This window comes from Thalassophryne amazonica, chromosome 23 (genome assembly GCF_902500255.1).
Source record: "Thalassophryne amazonica chromosome 23, fThaAma1.1, whole genome shotgun sequence".
NCBI classification, from domain to species: Eukaryota; Metazoa; Chordata; class Actinopteri; order Batrachoidiformes; family Batrachoididae; genus Thalassophryne; species Thalassophryne amazonica.
Window position 1 is genome coordinate 34,776,220 of NC_047125.1, and position 21,582 is coordinate 34,797,801.

Below are 21,582 nucleotides of genomic sequence, written 5' to 3' on the forward strand. Positions count from 1 at the left end.
CTTTTGTTTTTGCACGCTTCCTCTAAAAGTGCTTTGATTTTTACACACAATACAGAGACAATGGTAGACGTCATCAAACACAGTACACTCCACACTTATGGAAGCAGCAAATAACACAGCCAAACTATTTAAATACATTTGCATATTTAAATAGGGGCATGGACAGGGAAGAGCTTGGTGCATCTGCATGCGTGCTCAATTCCACATTCAGTGGGATGTGCAAATGGAATACGCTTGGATCCATGCGTACGCACACTTTGATACATCTGGATATTTTTGTGTTTTGCACCAGTTTCTGGGTTTTGGTGAAGTGCGCTGCCGATGACATTGTGTGACAGTCGCAACTTTAAACACGTGTTTAGCATCAATTTTTTATTTAATTTTTGGCAAATTTCACCGACGGCGGTACAGCGGGTAGAAGAACCATTACACCCACTAGGTGGCAAGTATGCTTTGCATGAAGATGGCTGAAGTTTACCGAGCTGGGTCCGGAACTTGCCGTTTGTTGTAATTAACAACCACACAGTTAGTGGCTCCATCTCACTCAAACACAGTATGATGTTTATCACCTACTAGTGTGCAGCACACTGACTGTATCTAACATGGAAACAAGATTTATTTTAAAAATAGCTGATATGTTCAGTTCCTCACTTGGTATGCAGGTGTTGTATGTGTTGTTTTTCAGGTTTGAAATGACGTCCGTACCTTTTTCTCAGAAAAAGAAAAAAAATCTGTCCTCCCTCATCACTTTTTTTCTGATGTCAAGGATGGTAAACTAATGTTTTTTAATGGGGCCTTATTGAGACCTACTGAACACAGGAAGACAGTCGGGGGCCTGTTAAGACACACTGCAGCTCCAGTATGACCATCAAGAAAATGAACACACATTGATGATAATAACATATTTGAATGTACATGTGCCCAACAGTGCTGCGCTGGTTTACGTTATGAACAACTACACAAATAAACTATTTACACAGCAAGCAGCCACCCATCGCGCACCGTGCCAGCCTCCAGCCTGATGCACATTTGTGCATCACATATGATGTAAATATGTGTGCAGCCAATTCGGTGTTTTGCAGTTGTGAATCTCGCTCAATCTTGTGGTCTGTGACTCATGCGAGAGATCAGTTTCAGCAGAGTTCCAGTTCAGAGCACAATGTAAACAAACATTGTGAAGTATGGACAATAAGAAAACATTGGGGCACAGCAGAAGTCCATCACAGGTGCTCCACCTCCTCTAGATAACACTCTCAACTTGGGAGAACATGTCATCATCATAATCACCCGTGAACTCACTGGTTCAACGACAGCCATGTCGTCGTTAGTCATTGTTTACATGCGCTGTGAGATGCTGGAACTCTGCTAGCGCCACAGTGCATTCTGGGAAGTGCAGGGGGCCACCAGGGGGATTATGGTAAAGGCTAAAGTACCGAATTTGCTCTGATTACATTTGGGAAACCGGCTCTGGTTGCAAATTGTGCTTTAATGTTGGAATGTGATGTACCTGGATGACATTTGAATGATTGCATTCCACACAGCTGGCATGGCTCGGCTCAAGGTTGACTGGCACACTCCTGACCGATCGGCCAGCTCCTGCTGGAATGCTGCTGTTGTCAGGAAGCCCAGAGTGGTCAGCACCTGTGTGGGCACAGACAACCTGAGGTCCCTGGTCTCTGTAGACTGCAGGTCTTTGTGGACCTGAGGCTTGCACGTGTCTTCTGCATGTTTTAGCTGGTTGAACATGTCTCTTTGTCCTCAGAGTGCAGCTCTGGCTCTCTGATGATGCTTGCTAAACGTGTGTGTCCGTGTCAGTAACATCCTGTTGGTTTCTTCTCTCTCAGAGGTGTTGATGAACACCAAGCTGGAAACGTCTGACCTGCGATGGACGAACCATCCTGCTGATGACCTGCAGGTCAGTCCCTCTCCCTGTCTGTCTCTGTCTGTCTGCAGGGGTGGTTCTACACTGAATTACTCCCTGGGAGAGACACCCTCTGAGCCCCCCCAAAAAAGTGCCCCTGAAATTGAAATTGACATCAAAAGGCTGCAACCTACAATATAACTCTGATACAAAATATCCATGAATTGCAGATTTCAATAAACACGCCCTCACATGCTAAATGTCTGTCATTAGGTGCTTAAAATTAATCTGTCTTTCAGGAGGAACAATTAGCTCTTTTATTAAGGTGCATATTTGTCTCAATATGTAGCTTGATGTTTGTAAAAACACCTAAAACAGTTCTGTGTTTTTAATGGTGAAAAGTGGTCAAACCATTTTCTTCCTTATTTGTTCCTCATCTGTTGTCAGCTGTCAGTCATGTGGACTCTGGTGTTGCACCAAAGGATCGTCTGTTTGACTTTATGATCTTAGATTTACGTCCTCTGGGACATTTCTGACGTATGCAGACAGACACCTGTAGACGTCAGTGATTCTGCAGAGCCGACTTTGACTTTCCTTCTGGACCTTGTTTCATTGTTAGAAGTTTCTGATGAGGCTCTGCCCATTTCTGAGTCCTTGTGATATTTGTTCCTGAATTTTTTTTTGTTTTTTCCTGTTATCTGATCTCACAGCCGTTACATCACCACTGATGACACAGAAATCAGAACTGAATCTGATCTCTGAGCACAAACACAAAGGAAGGTAACAGGAAAAATACAGAAATTAAACTTGACGTGTTCAGACGGTTCATAAAACAGCAGATCATTGGATTTGGCACATTCACACTCTGCTGTGTTCACTTCATCTAGTTCTGTCAACCAGCCCCACATACACCTCATTGTTGAAATATTAAACAGAATATACTGTAAAATACAATACAATTAATTATATATGTTGTTAAATTAATTATATATTTTGTTGAACATCCACATTATGTGGTGAAGGTTAACAAAAATTATATTAAGCAGATATTTGTAGACACCCCGTCTGTCCGCTTTCAGACACCCCATCTGTCCGCTTTCAGACACCCCGTCTGTCCGCTTTCAAACACCCCGTCTGTCCGCTTTCAAACACCCCGTCTGTCCGCTTTCAAACACCCCGTCTGTCCGCTTTCAGGCACCCCGTCTGTCCGCTTTCAAGCACCCCGTCTGTCCGCTTTCAAACACCCCGTCTGTCCGCTTTCAAACACCCCGTCTGTCCGCTTTCAAACACCCCGTCTGTCCGCTTTCAGACACCCCGTCTGTCCGCTTTCAAACACCCCGTCTGTCCGCTTTCAAACACCCCGTCTGTCCGCTTTCAAACACCCCGTCTGTCCGCTTTCAGACACCCCGTCTGTCCGCTTTCAAACACCCCGTCTGTCCGCTTTCAGACACCCCGTCTGTCCGCTTTCAAACACCCCGTCTGTCCGCTTTCAAACACCCTGTCTGGCTGCCTGTGGTGCAGACTTCTGGTTCTGTGCTGTGGCCTAAGTGGACTTTGACCTGCCAGAGGAGACGCTGTGGACCCAGTGTCACCGACCAAACGGCCCCCCTAAAAATCAGTCCTCCCGATGACGCCATTCACTGATTATCACCTGGTTTCTGCTTCAAACTGCCTCCAGTTGTCATCTGTCTCAGCAACAGATATCTGAAGCTTTTCTACTACAATCATTTCCACATAAATTCAGCATTATTTCATCATAAAAGAGGGCAGAAGCGATCGGAGCGCCGCGGCTAAGCAAGCTGCTAGCTGATGAGTTCACTATCGGTCTGCGACACTGGACAGCAGGATCCTGCTGAGCAGAGCAGGATGCTCCATCCGGAACCAAACCAGGGCAGAGCACACTCTCTCTGTCTGTCTCTCTCTTTGTCCCTGTCTGTCTCTCTCTTTGTCCCTGTCTGTCTCTCTATTTGTCTGTCTGTCTCTCCGTCTGTCTCTCTGTTTGTCTCTGTCTGTCTCTCTCTCTCTCCATTTGTCTCTGTCTCTCTGTTTGTGTTTCTCTCTCTGTCTCTGTCTCTCTGTCTATCTCTCTGTATTTTTCTGTTTGTCTCTGTCTCTCTCCGTTTGTCTCTGTCTGTCTGTCTCTCTCCGTTTGTCTCTGTCTCTCTGTATTTTTCTGTTTGTCTTTGTCTCTCTCTGTTTGTCTCTGTCTCTCTGTATTTCTCTGTTTGTCTCTGTCTCTCTGTTTGTATCTGTCTCTCTGTATTTCTGTCTGTCTCTCTCTCCGTCTGTCTGTCTCTCTGTATTTCTCTGTTTGTCTCTGTCTCTCTGTTTGTATCTGTCTCTCTGTATTTCTGTCTGTCTCTCTCTCCGTCTGTCTGTCTCTCTGTATTTCTCTGTTTGTCTCTGTCTCTCTTTGTCTCTCTCCGTTTGTCTCTGTCTCTCTCTGTGTCTCTTTCTCTCTTTGTCTCTCTCCATTTGTCTCTGTCTCTCTCCGTTTGTCTGTCTCTCTGTTTGTGTTTCTCTCTCTGTTTGTCTCTCTCTGTTTGTGTTTCTCTCTCTTTGTCTCTGTCTCTCTCTCTTTGTCTCTCTCTGTTTGTCTCTGTCTCTCTCTGTTTGTGTTTGTCTGTCTCTCTCTGTTTGTGTTTGTCTGTCTCTCTCTCTCTCTCTCTCTCTGTCTGTTTGTCTCTCTCTGTTTGTGTTTATCTCTCTGTTTGTCTCTCTCTGTCTGTCTCTCTATTCGTCTCTCTCCATTTGTCTCTGTCTCTCTCTGTTTGTCTCTTTCTGTTTGTCTGTATTTCTCTGTGTCTGTCTCTCTCTCTCTTTGTCTCTCTCTGTTTGTCTCTCTCTGTTTGTCTCTGTCTCTCTCTCTCTTTGTCTCTCTCTGTGTCTCTCTCTCTTTGTCTCTCTCTCTCTGTCTCTCTCTCTCTTTGTCTCTCTCTGTGTCTCTCTCTCTTGTCTCTCTCCATTTGTCTCTGTCTCTCTCCATTTGTCTCTGTCTCTCTGTATTTCTCTCTCTGTCTATCTCTCTCTCTTTGTCTCTCTGTGTTTCTCTCTCGGTCTGTCTCTGTCTTTATTTCTCTGTTTGTCTCTGTCTCTCTCTCTTTGTCTCTCTGTTTGTCTGTCTCTCTGTGTTTCTCTCTCTGTCTGTATTTCTCTGTCTCTGTCTCTCTCTTTGTCTCTCTCTGTTTGTCTCTGTCTCTGTTTGTGTTTCTCTTTCTGTCTGTCTCTCTTTGTCTCTGTCTCTCTCTCTTTGTCTCTCTCTGTTTGTCTCTGTCTCTCTCTCTGTGTTTCTCTCTCTGTCTGTATTTCTCTGTCTCTCTCTGTTTGTTTGTCTGTCTCTCTCTGTTTGTCTCTGTCTCTCTCTTTCTGTCTCTCTGTTTGTCTCTCTCTGTGTTTATCTCTTTGTCTGTCTCTCTGTTTGTTTCTCTCTGTCTGTCTCTCTCTCTTTGTCTCTCTCTGTTTGTCTCTCTCTGTGTTTCTCTCTCTCTTTGTCTCTCTCTGTTTGTCTCTGTCTCTGTTTGTGTTTCTCTTTCTGTCTGTCTCTCTTTGTCTCTGTCTCTCTCTGTTTGTCTCTGTCTCTCTCTCTGTTTGTCTCTCTCTGTGTTTCTCTCTCTGTCTGTATTTCTCTGTCTCTCTCTGTTTGTGTTTGTCTGTCTCTCTCTGTTTGTCTCTGTCTCTCTCTTTCTGTCTCTCTGTTTGTCTCTCTCTGTGTTTATCTCTGTCTGTCTCTCTGTTTGTTTCTCTCTGTCTGTCTCTCTCTGTTTGTCTCTCTCTGTGTTTCTCTCTCTGTCTGTATTTCTCTGTCTCTCTCTGTTTGTGTTTGTCTGTCTCTCTCTGTTTGTCTCTGTCTCTCTCTCTGTTTGTCTCTCTCTCTCTTTGTCTCTCTCTGTTTGTCTCTGTCTCTCTCTCTGTTTGTCTCTCTCTGTGTTTCTCTCTCTGTCTGTATTTCTCTGTCTCTCTCTGTTTGTGTTTGTCTGTCTCTCTGTTTGTCTCTGTCTCTCTCTGTGTTTATCTCTTTGTCTGTCTCTCTGTCTGTCTCTCTCTGTTTGTCTCTCTCTGTGTTTCTCTCTCTGTCTGTATTTCTCTGTCTCTCTGTTTGTGTTTGTCTGTCTCTCTCTGTTTGTCTCTGTCTCTCTCTCTCTCTGTTTTGTCTCTCTCTGTGTTTATCTCTTTGTCTGTCTCTCTGTTTGTTTCTCTCTCTGTCTGTCTCTCTCTCTTTGTCTCTCTCTCTTTGTCTCTCTCTGTTTGTCTCTGTCTCTCTCTCTCTCTGTTTGTCTCTCTCTGTTTGTGTTTGTCTGTCTCTGTTTGTGTTTATCTCTCTGTCTGTCTCTCCATTTGTCTCTGTCTCTGTCTCTTTGTCTCTCTCTGTTTCTCTGTCTCTCTTTGTCTGTTTGTCAATCTCTGTTTGTCTGTCTCTCTTTGTCTGTCTGTATTTCTCTGTTTGTCTCTGTCTCTCTCTTTGTCGCTCTCCGTCTGTCTCTCTGTTTGTCTCTGTCTGTATTTCTCTGTTTGTCTCTGTCTCTCTGTATTTCTGTTTGTTTCTGTCTCTCTCTCTGTCTCTCTCTGTTTGTCTCTGTCTGTCTCTCTATTTGTCTCTCTCTGTCTGTCTCTCCGTCTCTCTGTCTGTCTGTCTCACTGCTGTCCTCTCTCTGCAGTGGGAAGAAGTTAGCGGACTGGACGATGAGTCCAACAGCGTGCGGACCTATCAGATCTGCACACCTGATAGTCCCTCATCCTACTGGCTGAGGACACAGTGGATACCAAGGAGGGCGGCGACCATCCTCTACATCGAGATCCGGTTGGTCAGCTGTTGTGACTGACAGGTTTATTGAACATAAACACAGAAATAGTCAAATTTACAGGATGGATGGAATAAAAAGTTACTTTTATTTTGAAATTCAGTTGCCAGGTTTCCTGATTAATAATCAGTTCAGATCAATCAGCTGATTGATTTATCTGCTCAGGTTCACCATGATGGAATGTTCGGGGCTGAACCAGCGTCACTGTAAGGAAACCTTCAATCTTTATTACTACCAGGCCGACAGCGACGAAGCCACGCCCACTCACCCTGCCTGGATGGAGAACCCCTACACCAAGGTTGCCACGGTAGCGGCGGACCACCTGCTGCGGCGTGGCGGTGAGCGGCGCTCCAACGTGAAACTCTTGCGAGTGGGGCCACTGCGAGGGGCGGGGCTCTACCTGGCCTTCCACACGCAGGGCGCCTGCATGGCTCTGCTCGCTGTACGCGTCTTCTACAGGAAGTGCCCGCCCCTACGCCGCGCCTTCGCCTCCTTCCCCGAAACAGTTCCCCACTCGCTTGTGGAACAGGTAAACGAGCTGTAGCCATGACGACAGTTAAATGTAGCACCCAAGAAACCCTCAGACAGTGCACTTTATTTTGAAAGACATACAAAGAAATTAGAAAGTAAAAACACACATAATTTAATTTACAAAATAAAAGCTTCCATAAATAATTTAATAATAATGATGATGACGTGTGTGTGTTTTTGCTGCAGGCTCAGGGTGTGTGTGTAGAGAACGCCATCACGCCACCCGGTGAGCACTTGCAGCCTCCCAGCATGCTTTGTGGTGAAGACGGACAGTGGGTGGGACAGCCCACGTCCACCTGCGCTTGTCGTCCCGGATATGATGCTGGCCAGTCCGACGTACGCTGCCGAGGTGAGAATATTTTTATTCTGTAGTTAACAACATTTCTGACCCTGACCCACATCACTGACCCTGAACCTCAACAGATCTCAGCAAGGTTTAACCTACAGAAGAAAGTTGCATCACACGTTAGAATGTTAACTATGTTTCAGAGACTCTGCCCCTGCTGGCCACAAAATCACCTGCATCCAAATTTGAAGTAATCTGAGGTCTTGGTGAGGTGACCTTGTGTCCCAAGTTCCACAACTATACACAATATCTTTGGTCAGCAGTCAGGAATGAAGGTTAGCGATCACAATCAGGATCAGAGATCAGCCATAAGGATCAAAGATCAGCAATCACAATCAGGATCAAAGATCAGCAATCATAAACGGGATAAAAGGTCAGCAATCAGGATCAAAGATTACAATCAGGTCCAAAGGTCAATGATAAAGTTCTAAAGTCAGCAATCAGGAGGTTCAAAGGTCAGCAATCATAATCTGGATCAAAGTTCAGCGATAAGGATCAAAAATCAATAATCAGAATCAAAGGTCAACAATAACAATAAAGATAAAAGATCAGCAATCAGGACTGGCAGTAACAGATCACAATCAAAGGTTACAGATACTGGATCAAAGGTTAACAATTAGGCTCTAAAGTCAGCAATAATGATCAAAGGTCATCAATCAGGATATAAGATTAGCAATCACAATCAGGATCAAAGGTCAGCAATCTGGATCTTGGGTTAGTAATCATGATCAAAGAATGTAATAGAAGAGATTAAAGAGTAAGAAAATGAGATCAAAGTGACATAAGGTGGTAGATGGAGCCAGACGGCTGCTGGACCTGGACAGGGCTCAGGCGCAGACAGACGGCTGGCTGCTGGAGCTTCCTGTTATTCTCTGTGAGGTCACAGGTCAGCTGACTGGAACCAGGAAGCAGTGCTGCAGCGCCACCGCCGCTCGTTTCTGGAGAACCTGCTGACACGCACATGCACGCGCACACACACAGAGTGCTGTAATGAAGGTGATGACCTCACGGTGGCACTTTCCGCATCCTGTCTGTCTTTTGTCTCTGCGCGACGTCCTCCGTCTCAGCTGTCACACATGTCTCACACATACAACACGGACCACTTAACTCCTCCCACAGCGCACAGAACAAACCTTCAGTTCAGTTTGCAGGGGTTTTTTTAAACAATATATTTATTTAAAATTAAGAGAAAAGACAGGAAATCACCACAGTGCCAGATTTGATTAGCGCCCTCTAGTGAGCAGATACAATCACAGCCAAACTCGCTAATCCTCATTAGCTTAGCAACTACAGGTGTGATATTATTGTTCAAAGTCTAGACATCAATGTAAACATCTAGAAGTAGCCACACCCACTTTCCTGTCCGCTCGTCACGTCATGTGTGATGTCTGAAAGCTAAATGCTAACACACATGATCTGTCCGTCTCCAGCATGTCCATCAGGCCAGTTTAAGGCGGGGTCAGGACCTGCTGGGTGTGGCCCGTGTCCAAGCAACAGCAACACACTCATCCCAGGCTCCGCCTACTGTCCGTGTCACCATGGCTACTACAGAGCTGATTCTGACCCGCCTCACGCCGCCTGCAGCCGTAAGTCCAGAGGATCCAGGTAGACCCAGATACTGAGTCAGAGCGTCCTGAGGACTCGCTGAACATCAGCGGTGCTGTGTTGATTTTCACAAAGCGACTGTCTCAACGTGATCAGGCGGCTCTCATGGACATCCTGAGAATCACAGCCGGCCCTCACAGAGGTACTCTGAGTGGGAGCAGTGAACTCTGGTGTTCCTCAGGGATGTGTTCTGGCTCCTCCAGTGTTCAGTGCTTGATGGACTGACTGCTGGGTTCGAATTGTGAAGATCAATAAACCTTTTTCAAGGTTTATTGGTGATGACTTCATCAATGATGCTGTGATCTTTGTGGAATCACTGGACTTTTTGACACTTGAGATCAAGACTAAGATCCAGGGTTTGACTGGCCAGCAGGACTTAGTCAGCAGAAGTGTATCTGTATGATGGCAAAGTGTCAAACATATCTTTGCAGAAGAACCAAAGTCCAAGTCTTCAGGGTCCTGGTGCTCCCTGTCTAACTGTCTGGTTGTCAGACTTGGACTCGAACCAGTGTCCTAAGGTGAGGCCTGGATGTCTTTGGTCCCAGGTCTCTGTGGAGGATCTTTGGGTCCTGCTGGAATGACTTTTTGTCCAATGAACGGTTACTTAGTGAGACTCAGATGAGGAGGATCACTGACACTGTGAGGGAACATCAGAGACCACATTTAGTCCATGTGGGGAGTTTCTCTAGACAGGATCCAGGACACAGGTGTCTCAGTGATGAGGAACCCAGCACCTGGAGAAGAGGTCAAAGACACGCCCACTTTCACCTGGCCATAGTAGATAAGTGGGTATTTTGGACAGTTGGGGATGGACTGTTGTCTGTCTTGGTGGTTGCCCTCCAGGACCCAAGGCGGTTCCGTGGTGTGGATGAGGACCTGTGATTATTAATGATCATTGTAATATTATTATTTTTTATTGAGATGAGGTTTATAACTTGATTAGTTTTTTCTAGTTTGATGTTTACGTTTCATCTCTGTTAAGGTTCTGTGGAGACCTCAGTGACTATGAACTCTAACCCTCTCCTTCAGGTCCTCCCTCTGCACCCCGATCCATAGTGAGCCAGATCAACGACACCACTGTGACTCTGGAGTGGAGGGAGCCGTTGGACCGTGGAGGACGGAGCGACCTGACATACAGAGTCCTCTGCTCCTACTGTGGGACTGGCACCACCAAGGTACTCCGTCATGGAACAGATGAGACCAGGAGCAGGTCTACAGGATAAGACCAGTTAGACCAGGAGAAGATCTACAGGATAAGACCAGGAGCAGGTCTACAGGATAAGACCAGTTAGACCAGGAGCAGGTCTACAGGATAAGACCAGTTAGACCAGGAGAAGATCTACAGGATAAGACAAGGACAAGATCTACAGGATAAGACCAGTTAGACCAGGAGCAGGTCTACAGGATTAAGACCAGTTAGACCAGGAGAAGATCTACAGGATAAGACCAGGACAAGATCTACAGGATAAGACCAGTTAGACCAGGAGCAGGTCTACAGGATAAGACCAGGACAAGATCTACAGGATAAGACCAGTTAGACCAGGAGAGATCTACAGGTAAGACCAGGACAAGCTCTACAGGATAAGACAGTTAGACCAGGAGCAGGTCTACAGGATAAGACCAGTTAGACCAGGAGAAGATCTATAGGATAAGACCAGGACAAGATCTACAGGATAAAACCAGTTAGACCAGGAGCAGGTCTACAGGATAAGACCAGTTAGACCAGGAGAAGATCTACAGGGTAAGACCAGGACAAGATCTACAGGATAAGACCAGTTTAGACCAGGAGAAGATCTACAGGATACCACCAGTTAGACCAGGAGGGAGGTCTACAGGATAAGACTAGGACAGCATCTACAGAATAAAACCAGCGGAAGATCTGACAGGATAAGATCAGTTCATCCAACATTATCACTACTTGTTGACATGCTCCTCCCCTTTGACCCCTCCTCCTTGTCTCTGCAGGGATTGACCAGTCCATGTTCCAGAGTGTGGTGATGGCGTGTTATACCGGCCGGCACATCAGGGTCTGGACTCAGCGCCGTGTGGTGGTTTGGGGACTCAGCCCCCACACCAAGTACACTTTTACTGTCCAATCGTGAACGGGGGTGTCAGCTCTTAGCCAATCAGAGCCAGCCGCAGACAAAGTCAATGTCACCCCACCCAAGCAGAGACGGTACCTGTCATTCCTCCTATAAATTATAGCGCAGTTAAATTCATGCCAAAATAAATTAATGATGGAATTTCAGAATAAAAAGCATGTGACAGCTTTGGTGTGAAGTTTAAACAGGACTAGAAAAAGTTTTATAAAGCAGACGCCGACTTCCCTGAATCTCCAAAAAGGCTTCTAACTTGACTGATTAGCCACCTCCCACTTCATAATCTCATTCCACACATGATCAAAGTTGGATTTTGGACCAACAGCTGATTGATGGTCTGTCTTTAGTGCCTCCTCCAGTGTCTGGTCTGAAGAGGACCACAGCCTCAGAATCCAGTCTGTCCATCGAGTGGAATGTCCCGCTCCTGCAGAATGGCTACCACATCCTGGACTATCAGATCCGCTACAGTCCCAAAGTAAGAACCGTCTCATTCTGGACTCAAGAACAGTCTGTCTAGTCTTAAGAAAAGTCCTCATGTAAGGTTAGGAACAGTCAGACTGATACAACCCCAGTCCCAATGAAGTTGGGACGTTGTGTAAAATGTAAATAAAAACAGAATACGATTTTCAAATCCTCTTCAACCTACCTACAAGTACCTAACGGTATTTGTAATAAGTGTAGCTTATTCGTAGCTTTGGAGGCCAGGCTGGGCGAATTGGAGATTCGGCTCCGCACCTTGGAAAATCCTACAGCTAGCCAGGCCCCTGTAGTTGGTGCGGACCAAGGTAGCTTAGCCGCCGTTAGCTGTCCCCCAGCAGATCCCGAGCAGCCGGGAAAGCAGGCCGGCTGGGTGACTGTGAGGAAGAAGCATAGTTCTAAACAAAAGCCCCCTGTACACCACCAACCCGTTCACATTTCTAACCGTTTTTCCCCACTCGGCGACACACCCGCCAAGGATCCAACTCTGGTTATTGGCGACTCTGTTTTGAGAATTGTGAAGTTAGCGACACCAGCAACCATAGTCAAATGTCTTCCGGGGGCCAGAGCAGGCGACAATGAAGGAAATTTGAAACTGCTGGCTAAGGCTAAACGTAAATTCGGTAAGATTGTAATTCACGTCGGCAGTAATGACACCCAGTTACGCCAATCGGAGGTCACTAAAATTAACATTGAATTGGTGTGTAACTTTGCAAAAACAATGTCGGACTCTGTAGTTTCTCTGGGCCCTCCCCAGTCGGACCGGGAGTGACATGTTTAGCCGCATGTTCTCCTTGAATTGCTGGCTGTCTGAGTGGTGTCCAAAAAATGAGGTGGGCTTCATAGATAATTGGCAAAGCTTCTGGGGAAAACCTGGTCTTGTTAGGAGAGACGGCATCCATCCCACTTTGGATGGAGCAGCTCTCATCTCTAGAAATCTAGCCAATTTTATTAAACCCTCCAAACCGTGACTACCCAGGGTTGGGACCAGGAAGCAGAGTTGTAGTCTTACACACCTCTCTGCAGCTTCTCTCCCCCTGCCATCCCCTCATTACCCCATCCCCGTAGAGACAGTGCCTGCTCCCAGACCACCAACAACCAGTAAAAATCTATTTAAGCATAAAAATTCAAAAAGAAAAAATAATGTAGCACCTTCAACTGCACCACAGACTAAAACAGTTAAGACCCTGTTAGTAAATGATATAATAATTGATCAATATATTGATTTATTCTGCCTTACAGAAACCTGGTTACAGCAGGATGAATATGTTAGTTTAAATGAGTCAACACCCCCGAGTCACACTAACTGTCAGAATGCTCGTAGCACGGGCCGAGGAGGAGGATTAGCAGCAATCTTCCCACTCCAGCTTATTAATTAATCAAAAACCCAGATAGAGCTTTAATTCATTTGAAAGCTTAACTCTTAGTCTGTCACATCCAAATTGGAAGTCTCAAAAACCAGTTTTATTTGTTATTATCTATCGTCCACCTGGTCGTTACTGTGAGTTTCTCTGTGAATTTTCAGACCTTTTGTCTGACTTAGTGCTTAGCTCAGATAAGATAATTATAGTGGGTGATTTTAACATCCACATAGATGCTGAGAATGACAGCCTCAACACTGCATTTAATCTATTATTAGACTCAGTTGGCTTCGCTCAAAATGTAAATGAGTCCACCCACCACTTTAACCATACTTTAGATCTTGTTCTGACTTATGGTATGGAAAATTGAAGACTTAACAGTATTCCCTGAAAACCCCCTTCTGTCTGATCATTTCTTAATAACATTTACATTTACTCTGATGGACTACCCAGCAGTGGGGAATAAGTTTCATTACACTAGAAGTCTTTCAGAAAGCGCTGTAACTAGGTTTAAGGATATGATTCCTTTCTTTATGTCTCTAATGCCATATACAACACAGTGCAGAATAGCTACCTAAACTCTGTGAGTGAGATAGATTATCTCGTCAGTAGCTTTACATCCTCATTGAGCACAACTTTGGATGCTGTAGCTCCTCTGAAAAAGAGAGCCTTAATCAGAAGTGCCTGACTCTGTGGTATAAACTCAACAAACTCGCAGCTTAAAGCGGATAACCCATAAGTTGGAGAGGAAATGGCGTCTCACTAATTTAGAAGATCTTCACTTAGCCTGGAAAAAGAGTCTGTTGCTCTTATAAAAAAGCCCTCCGTTAAAGCTAGGACATCTTACTACTCATCACTAATTGAAGAAAATAAGAACAACCCCAGGTTTCTTTTCAGCACTGTAGCCAGGCTGACAAAGAGTCAGAGCTCTATTGAGCCGAGTATTCCTTTAACTAGTAATGACTTCATGACTTTCTTTGCAAATAAAATTTAACTATTAGAGAAAAAATTATTCATAACATCCCAAAGACATATCTTTATGTTCAGCTGCCTTCAGTAATGCTGGTATTTGGTTAGACTCTTTCGCTCGATTTTTTCTGTCTGAGTTATTTTCATTAGTTACTTCCTCCAAACCATCAACATGTCTATTAGACTCCATTCCTACCAGGCTGCTCAAGGAAAGCCCTACCGTTAATTAATGCTTCGATCTTAAATATGATCAATCTATCTTTATTAGTTGGCTATGTAGGTGGCAGTAATTAAACCATTACTTAAAAAGCCATCACTTGACCCAGCTATCTTAGCTAATTATAGGCCAATCTCCAACCTTCCTTTTCTCTCAAAAATTCTTGAAAGGGTAGTGGAAAACAGCTAACTGATCATCTGCAGAGGAATGGTCTATTTGAAGAGTTTCAGTCAGGTTTTAGAATTCCATCATAGTACAGAAACAGCATTAGTGAAGGTTACAAATGATCTCTTATGGCCATCGGACAGTGGACTCATCTCTGTGCTTGTTCTGTTAGACCTCAGTGCTGCTTTTGATACTGTTGACCATAAAATTTTATTACAGAGATTAGAACATTCCATAGGTATTAAAGGCACTGCGCTGCGGTGGTTGAATCATATTTATCTAATAGATTACAATTTGTTCATGTAAATGGGGAATCTCTTCACAGACTAAGGTTAATTATGGAGGTTCCACAAGGTTCTGTGCTAGGACCAATTTTATTCACTTTATACATGTTCCCTTAGGCAGTATTATTAGACAGCATTGCTTAAATTTTCATTGTTATGCAGATGATACCCAGCTTTATCTATCCATGAAGCCAGAGGACACACACCAATTAGCTAAACGGCAGGATTGTCTTACAGACATAAAGACATGGATGACCTCTAATTTCCTGCTTTTAAATTCAGATAAAACTGAAGTTATTGTACTTGGCCCCACAAATCTTAGAAACATGGTGTCTAACCAGATCCTTACTCTGGATGGCATTACCCCTGACCTCTAGTAATACTGTGAGAAATCTTGGAGTCATTTTTGATCAGGGTATGTCCTTCAATCGCATATTAAGCAAATATGTAGGACTGCTTTTTTGCATTTGCGCAATATCTCTAAAATAGAAAGGTCTTGTCTCAGAGTGATGCTGAAAAACTAATTCATGCATTTATTTCTCTAGGCTGGACTATTGTAATTCATTATTATCAGGTTGTCCTAAAAGTTCCCTGAAAAGCCTTCAGTTAATTCAAAATGCTGCAGCTAGAGTACTGACAGGGACTAGAAGGAGAGAGCATATCTCACCCATATTGGCCTCTCTTCATTGGCTTCCTGTTAATTCCAGAATAGAATTTAAAATTCTTCTTCTTACTTATAAGGTTTTGAATAATCAGGTCCCATCTTATCTTAGGGACCTCATAGTACCATATCACCCCAATAGAGCACTTCACTCTCAGACTGCAGGCTTACTTGTAGTTCCTAGGGTTTGTAAGAGTAGAATGGGAGGCAGAGCCTTCAGCTTTCAGGCTCCTCTCCTGTGGAACCAGCTCCCAATTCAGATCAGGGAGACAGACACCCTCTCTACTTTTAAGATTAGGCTTAAAACTTTCCATTTTTGCTAAAGCTTATAGTTAGGGCTGGATCAGGTGACCCTGAACCATCCCTTAGTTATGCTGCTATAGACTTAGACTGCTGGGGGGTTCCCATGATGCACTGAGTGTTTCTTTCTCTTTTTGCTCTGTATGCACCACTCTGCATTTAATCATTAGTGATCGATCTCTGCTCCCCTCCACAGCATGTCTTTTTCCTGGTTCTCTCCCTCAGCCCCAACCAGTCCCAGCAGAAGACTGCCCCTCCCTGAGCCTGGTTCTGCTGGAGGTTTCTTCCTGTTAAAAGGAGTTTTTCCTTCCCACTGTAGCCAAGTGCTTGCTCACATTTTGACCGTTGGGGTTTTTCTGTAATTATTGTATGGCCTTGCCTTACAATATAAAGCGCCTTGGGGCAACTGTTTGTTGTGATTTGGCGCTATATAAATAAAATTGATTTGATTTGAATACACCACAAGATATTTAATGTTCAAACTGATAAACTTTATTGTTTTTGTGAAAATATTTGCTCATTTTGAAATGGATGCCTGCAACATGTTTCTAAAAAGCTGGGACAGTGGTATGTTTACCACTGTGTTACATTACCTTTCCTTCTAACAACACTCAATAAGCATTTGGGAACTGAGGACACTAATTGTTGGGTATAAAAGGAGCATCCCCCAAAAGACTCAGCCCTTCATAAGCAAAGATGGGGCGAGGATCACCACTTTGTTAACAACTGCGTGAAAAAATAGTCCAACAGTTTAAGAACAATGTTTCTCAATGTTCACTTGCAAGGAATTTAGGGATTCCATCATCTACAGTCCATAATATAATCAGACGATTCAGAGAATCTGGCGAACTTTCTACACAAAAGCAGCAAGGCTGAAAACCAACACTGAATGCCCGTGACCTTCTACCCCTCAGGCAGCACTGCATTAAAAAGCAACATCATTGTGTAAAGGATCTTACCGCGTGGGCTCAGGAACACTTCAGAAAACCATTGTCAGTTAACACATTTGGTCGCTACATCTACAAGTGCCAGTTAAAACTCTACCATGCAAAGTGAAAGCCAAACATCAACAACATCCAGAAACACCGCCGCCTTCTCTGGGCCCGAGCTAATTTGAAATGGACAGACACAAAGTTGAAAAGTGTGCTGTGGTCTGATGAGTCCACATTTCAAATTGTTTTTGGAAATCATGGACGTCGTGTCCTCTGGACAAAAGAGGAAAGAGACCATCCAGATTGTTACCAGCACAAAGTTCAAAAGCCAGCATCTGTGATGGTATGGGGGTGTGTTAGTGCCCATGGCATGGACAACTTACACATCTGTGATGGCACCATCAATGCTGAAAGGTACATCCAGGTTTTGGAGCAACACATGCTGCCATCCAAGCAACATCTTTTTCAGGGATGTCCCTGCTTATTTCAGCAAGACAATGCCAAGACACATTCTGCACGTGTTACAACAGCGTGGCTTCGTAGTAAAAGAGTGCAGGTACTAGACTGGCCTGCCTGCAGTCCAGACCTGTCGCCCATTGAAAATGTGTGGCGCATTATGAAGCACAAAATACGACAACGGAGACCCCGGACTGTTGAACAACTGAAGTCGTACATCAAGCAAGAATGTGAAAGAATTCCACCTACAAAGCTTGAACAATTAGTGTCCTCAGTTCCCAAATGCTTATTGAGTGTTGTTAGAAGGAAAGGTGATGTAACACAGTGGGAAACATACCACTGTCCCAGCTTTTTTGAAACGTGTTGCAGGCATCCATTTCAAAATGAACAAATATTTGTGCAAAAACAAATAAAGTTATCAGTTTGAACATTAAATATCTTGTCTTTGTGGTGTATTCAATTGAATATAGGTTGAAGAGGATTTGAAAATCATTGGATTCTGTGTTTAGTTACATTTTACACGTCCCAACTTCATTGGAATTGGGGTTGTAAATCTAAGAAAAATATAAAATAGATAAATCTAGGTGGTAGGTTGAGGTGGTTTAAGCTGAGCCTGAAGACAAACTGTAGAGGATGTGGCTCTGTGGAGTAGGACTTTGACTACCAACGTACAAACCAGAGCTGGACTTCAGGTGTGTCCTTCTGAGTCCTTGGACATTCACTTTGTCCCAGTCCACCCAGCAGTCTTGGTTGGGACAGCAGTACTACTGTATCCAGGAGTAAGCAGGGGCCTGATGGGCCTCAGGGTCTATGTCCTGTATATGTTGGACCCGATGCCACGTGATGTAACTGATGATGTCACTGTCAGGGCGGAGAGGAGGCGGGCCAGTGGGAATACGAATCCAGCAAATCTTCTTCGGTGGTGTTGGTGGGCCTTCGGCGGGCAGCATGGTACCGCGTGCAGGTGCGCGCTCGCTCGCAGGCTGGATACGGGTCGTTCAGTGTGGAGAGCAGCTTCAACACGCTTCCTGACGGTACGCAACGCATTGCGTCACGCTTGTCCGTCAGTTCCTTATTTACTCCTTACTGACCTGTTTGTTTGTTTACTTCAGAGGACGCCGGACACTCCAGAATGATACTGATGGGGGTTCTGGTTTCTGTGGGGTTACTGCTGCTCATTGCCGTGGCAACAGTGGTTATTTACTGTTACTGGTAAGAATCAGCTCCAAAGGTCACCTGAGGGAACACCTGTCACTCACATGTTCAGTGTTCAGCTGATCTGCTCCGGATTCACACACACAGACGCACGTACCAGAAAAGAAACGCTGAAATGATCAACTTCTGACCGACACACACACACACACACACACACACACACACACACACACACACACACACACACACACACCAATTCCCCACCCCCCTCCCCAAACAATAATAATAGTAATAATAAAACTAGGAAATGACTATTTTGTTCCAGTACTATTCGAGGGGACTGTAAAGGTCAAAAGTCACCCTGAGTCTACCTCAGCCAGCCAGGTCATGACCCTCAAACTAGTCCTTTAAAGCTGTTGAGAATGGAAAGTCCCCACAAAGACACACACACACACACAAAGGGTGGGGCTAAGTTTGTAAGTGGACACGGTGAGAGAGATGGACAGATAAAGGATGAGAGACAATCACATTCCATAGAGAGAGAAAGAAAACAAAGAGACTCTGGGGAAAAAAGGAATTCTGCAGCTGCTGGAAAACTGACCATCTGTCTGTCTCTCCCTGTCTTTCTGTCTGTCTCTCCCTGTCTCTCACTGTCTGTCTGTAAATGTCCATCAGCAGGAAAGCGAAGGACTCACGAGTGAATGACAAGTTTGGACACTACCAGATGGGTCACAGTGAGTTTTGTCCACTTCCTGTTTCAAAGTCAAACAGGTTTCTTCAAAACAAAACAAAAGGGGTTTCTTTCTTTCTTTCTTTTTTCTTTTGATTGGATAAACTGGCAGAAGGGGGCGTCGACTTCTGTTGTACATTTTTAAGCACATTGATTTTTTTTTTAATTTAATCACAGAGCTGATATTAAAAGTGGGCGGGGCCATGGTTTCTGTTATCATAGTGCTTTTTAATTGTTGTTTCCTGTGTGATTGTGAGGATGAGGGCTGTTGGCTGATGATGATGATATGCTGTTGTCATAGCGATGAAGGTGTACATTGACCCGTTCACCTATGAGGACCCCAACGAGGCGGTGAGAGAGTTCGCCAAAGAGATCGACGCCTCCTTTGTCAAGATTGAGGAAGTGATCGGAGCAGGTAAAGTCGTCTTCTTTCTAACCCGAACCCTCTGCCTGAGTTAAATTATTCCACAAAGTAGGAAACACTTTACAAACTTTGAGAAAAATAAATAAATAATGTTGACCAGCAGTGAGGAATGTCAGAGAAAGTTTGGATTTCTCTTTTTTGTGAACATTTTACAAGATCATGAACCTTCTTGGAAATGTGAGAACATCTGAGAACTTTCTGAAGAATAATTTTGAATATTTTGATCAATGTCTTCTTATTGTTATTTGCAAGTTTAGAACATGGCAAACAGAAACAAAACTGTAGAAAGAACAAAGAAATCCCTCCCCTCCCGCCCCGTGCTATATCGGTTCACAAAACATACCATATTTCCATTTGGTACAAAATCATAATATAAGGATTTGCATACAAAATACAGAATTGAGCAGTTTAGATCAGATTGTTAGCAGACACGGTGTCAAAATAAAAGGAAGTGACTGATCATGGAATTTCCCAGAGGAACCTTTAAGTGTATATCTTATCTTTTCCAAATGTACATGTGCCATTACATCTTTCATCCAATGAGCGAATGTTGGAATGTTGAACAAAATTAATCTACGAGCCAATAAAAAACAAAAAGCAATCATTTTTTCTTGGTTTCTGTTCAAAATAGATTTTGGGGACACTTCCCCAAACAAAGTAATCCGAGGACAGGGGTACACAGTTTTTACTGGAAAGGCCTCAAAATGTAATCCCAATATCCACGAAGTCTGGGGCAGGTCCAAAACATGTGCACAAGTGTAACAGGTGTGTGTTTGCAACGATCACATGATGGGTCCAAATCTGGTTTGATCTCGGACAACTTGTCTTTAGACCAGTGCAGACGGTGCACAACTTTGAATTGGACCATTGCATGTCTGAGTGAGACCGAAGATGAGTGAATGTTATTTATCACCCTTTGCCACACAGAGTCCGATATAGTCTCATTCAAGTCCATTTCCCATTTCCGCTTAAGGTCCTCTAGACTGGGCTCATGATATGACATGAGTAAGGTCTAAATCCTACTCAAAACCTTTTTAGAGTCAGTTTCATAATCCAAAAGTTTGTCCAACAGTGACCAGGAGGGACACAAAGGAAAACAGCCAGAATTTGACCAACAAAATTTCTCAATTGCAAATATCTAAAAAAGTGTGACTTTGGAATATTATATTTCTTTACCAGCTGATCAAATGAAGCAAAATTGTTATCTATATATAAATTGTACAAAGAATGTGTCCCATGCCCCTCCCAGACAACAAAGACATCATCAGTCACTGATGGGACAAACATGTTTTTTTTTAACTGGTGCTGTGAATAGTAAATTATTACATTTAAATGATCTTCTACATTGATTCCAAATTTTTTCGTGTGTGTACCACCACTGGGTTGGAAGAGTAAGATGAGATAGACTGTTTGAAGGATAATAGAGCAATGCGACAGGAGAGCTAGACTGTATTGAGCCTCGTTCCAAAATTACCCAGCTAGGTGCTGCATTATCTCCTCTAAGCCAGTACAACGCCACTCTATTGTTAGTGGCCCAGTCATAATACATAAAGTTAGGGAGCGACGTGCCACCCAAATACCACAGCAGCTGCAGTATTTTCTTGCCCAATCTTGGATGTTTTTTATTCCAAATAAAAGATGATATCTGGCTATACAGTTTAGAGAAAAAAGATTTGGAAAGAAAAACCCGTCAAGCATATCCAACAACACAGGAATGCTAGACATAGGATTTGAAACAAACAATAGTGCATCGTCTGCATAAAGAGACACCCTTTGTTCTGAGCCCATACGATGACCAAACTCTGCCGTACTGCCAAGGCTAATGGCTTGATGGCCACTAAGAATAAAAGCGGTGAGAGAGGGCGCCCTTGCCTTGTGCCTTGTTGTAATAGGAAATAGGATGAGAGATTTTTGTTGGTCTGACCTGCTGCCATTGGGGAGCAATAAAGCAGTCTGATCCAAGATAGAAATTTGGGGCCAATTTTAAACATATCCAGAGTTTTGAAAAGGTAATCCCACTCCACCCGGTCAAAAGCTTTTGCAGCATCTAGAGAGAGAATAATTTCAGTATCTTTGTGATCAGGTGGAGTGGGGGAGTAAAGAATATTAAACAATCACCTGATGTTAAAAAAGGATTGGCGATTTTTCACAAATCCTGTCTGGTCAGGTGAAACAATCGTGGGAATAACTCTTTCGAGGCGCTTCGCCAG

At 44.0% G+C, this 21,582-nt stretch overlaps 1 protein-coding gene across 1 annotated transcript in view; it reads left to right on the forward strand.

The window, feature by feature from the left end:
* ephb4b (eph receptor B4b) overlaps positions 1-21,582 on the forward strand; it is a 43,501-nt gene that overhangs the window by 9,060 nt on the left and 12,859 nt on the right. Inside the window, 14 exon segments of the mRNA XM_034164286.1 lie at positions 1,845-1,915; positions 6,517-6,659; positions 6,826-7,189; positions 7,378-7,540; positions 8,968-9,123; positions 10,172-10,317; positions 11,133-11,180; positions 11,182-11,301; positions 11,303-11,318; positions 11,589-11,716; positions 17,932-18,097; positions 18,176-18,275; positions 18,894-18,952; positions 19,250-19,363. Coding sequence (XP_034020177.1) covers positions 1,845-1,915; positions 6,517-6,659; positions 6,826-7,189; positions 7,378-7,540; positions 8,968-9,123; positions 10,172-10,317; positions 11,133-11,180; positions 11,182-11,301; positions 11,303-11,318; positions 11,589-11,716; positions 17,932-18,097; positions 18,176-18,275; positions 18,894-18,952; positions 19,250-19,363 — 1,794 coding nt within the window.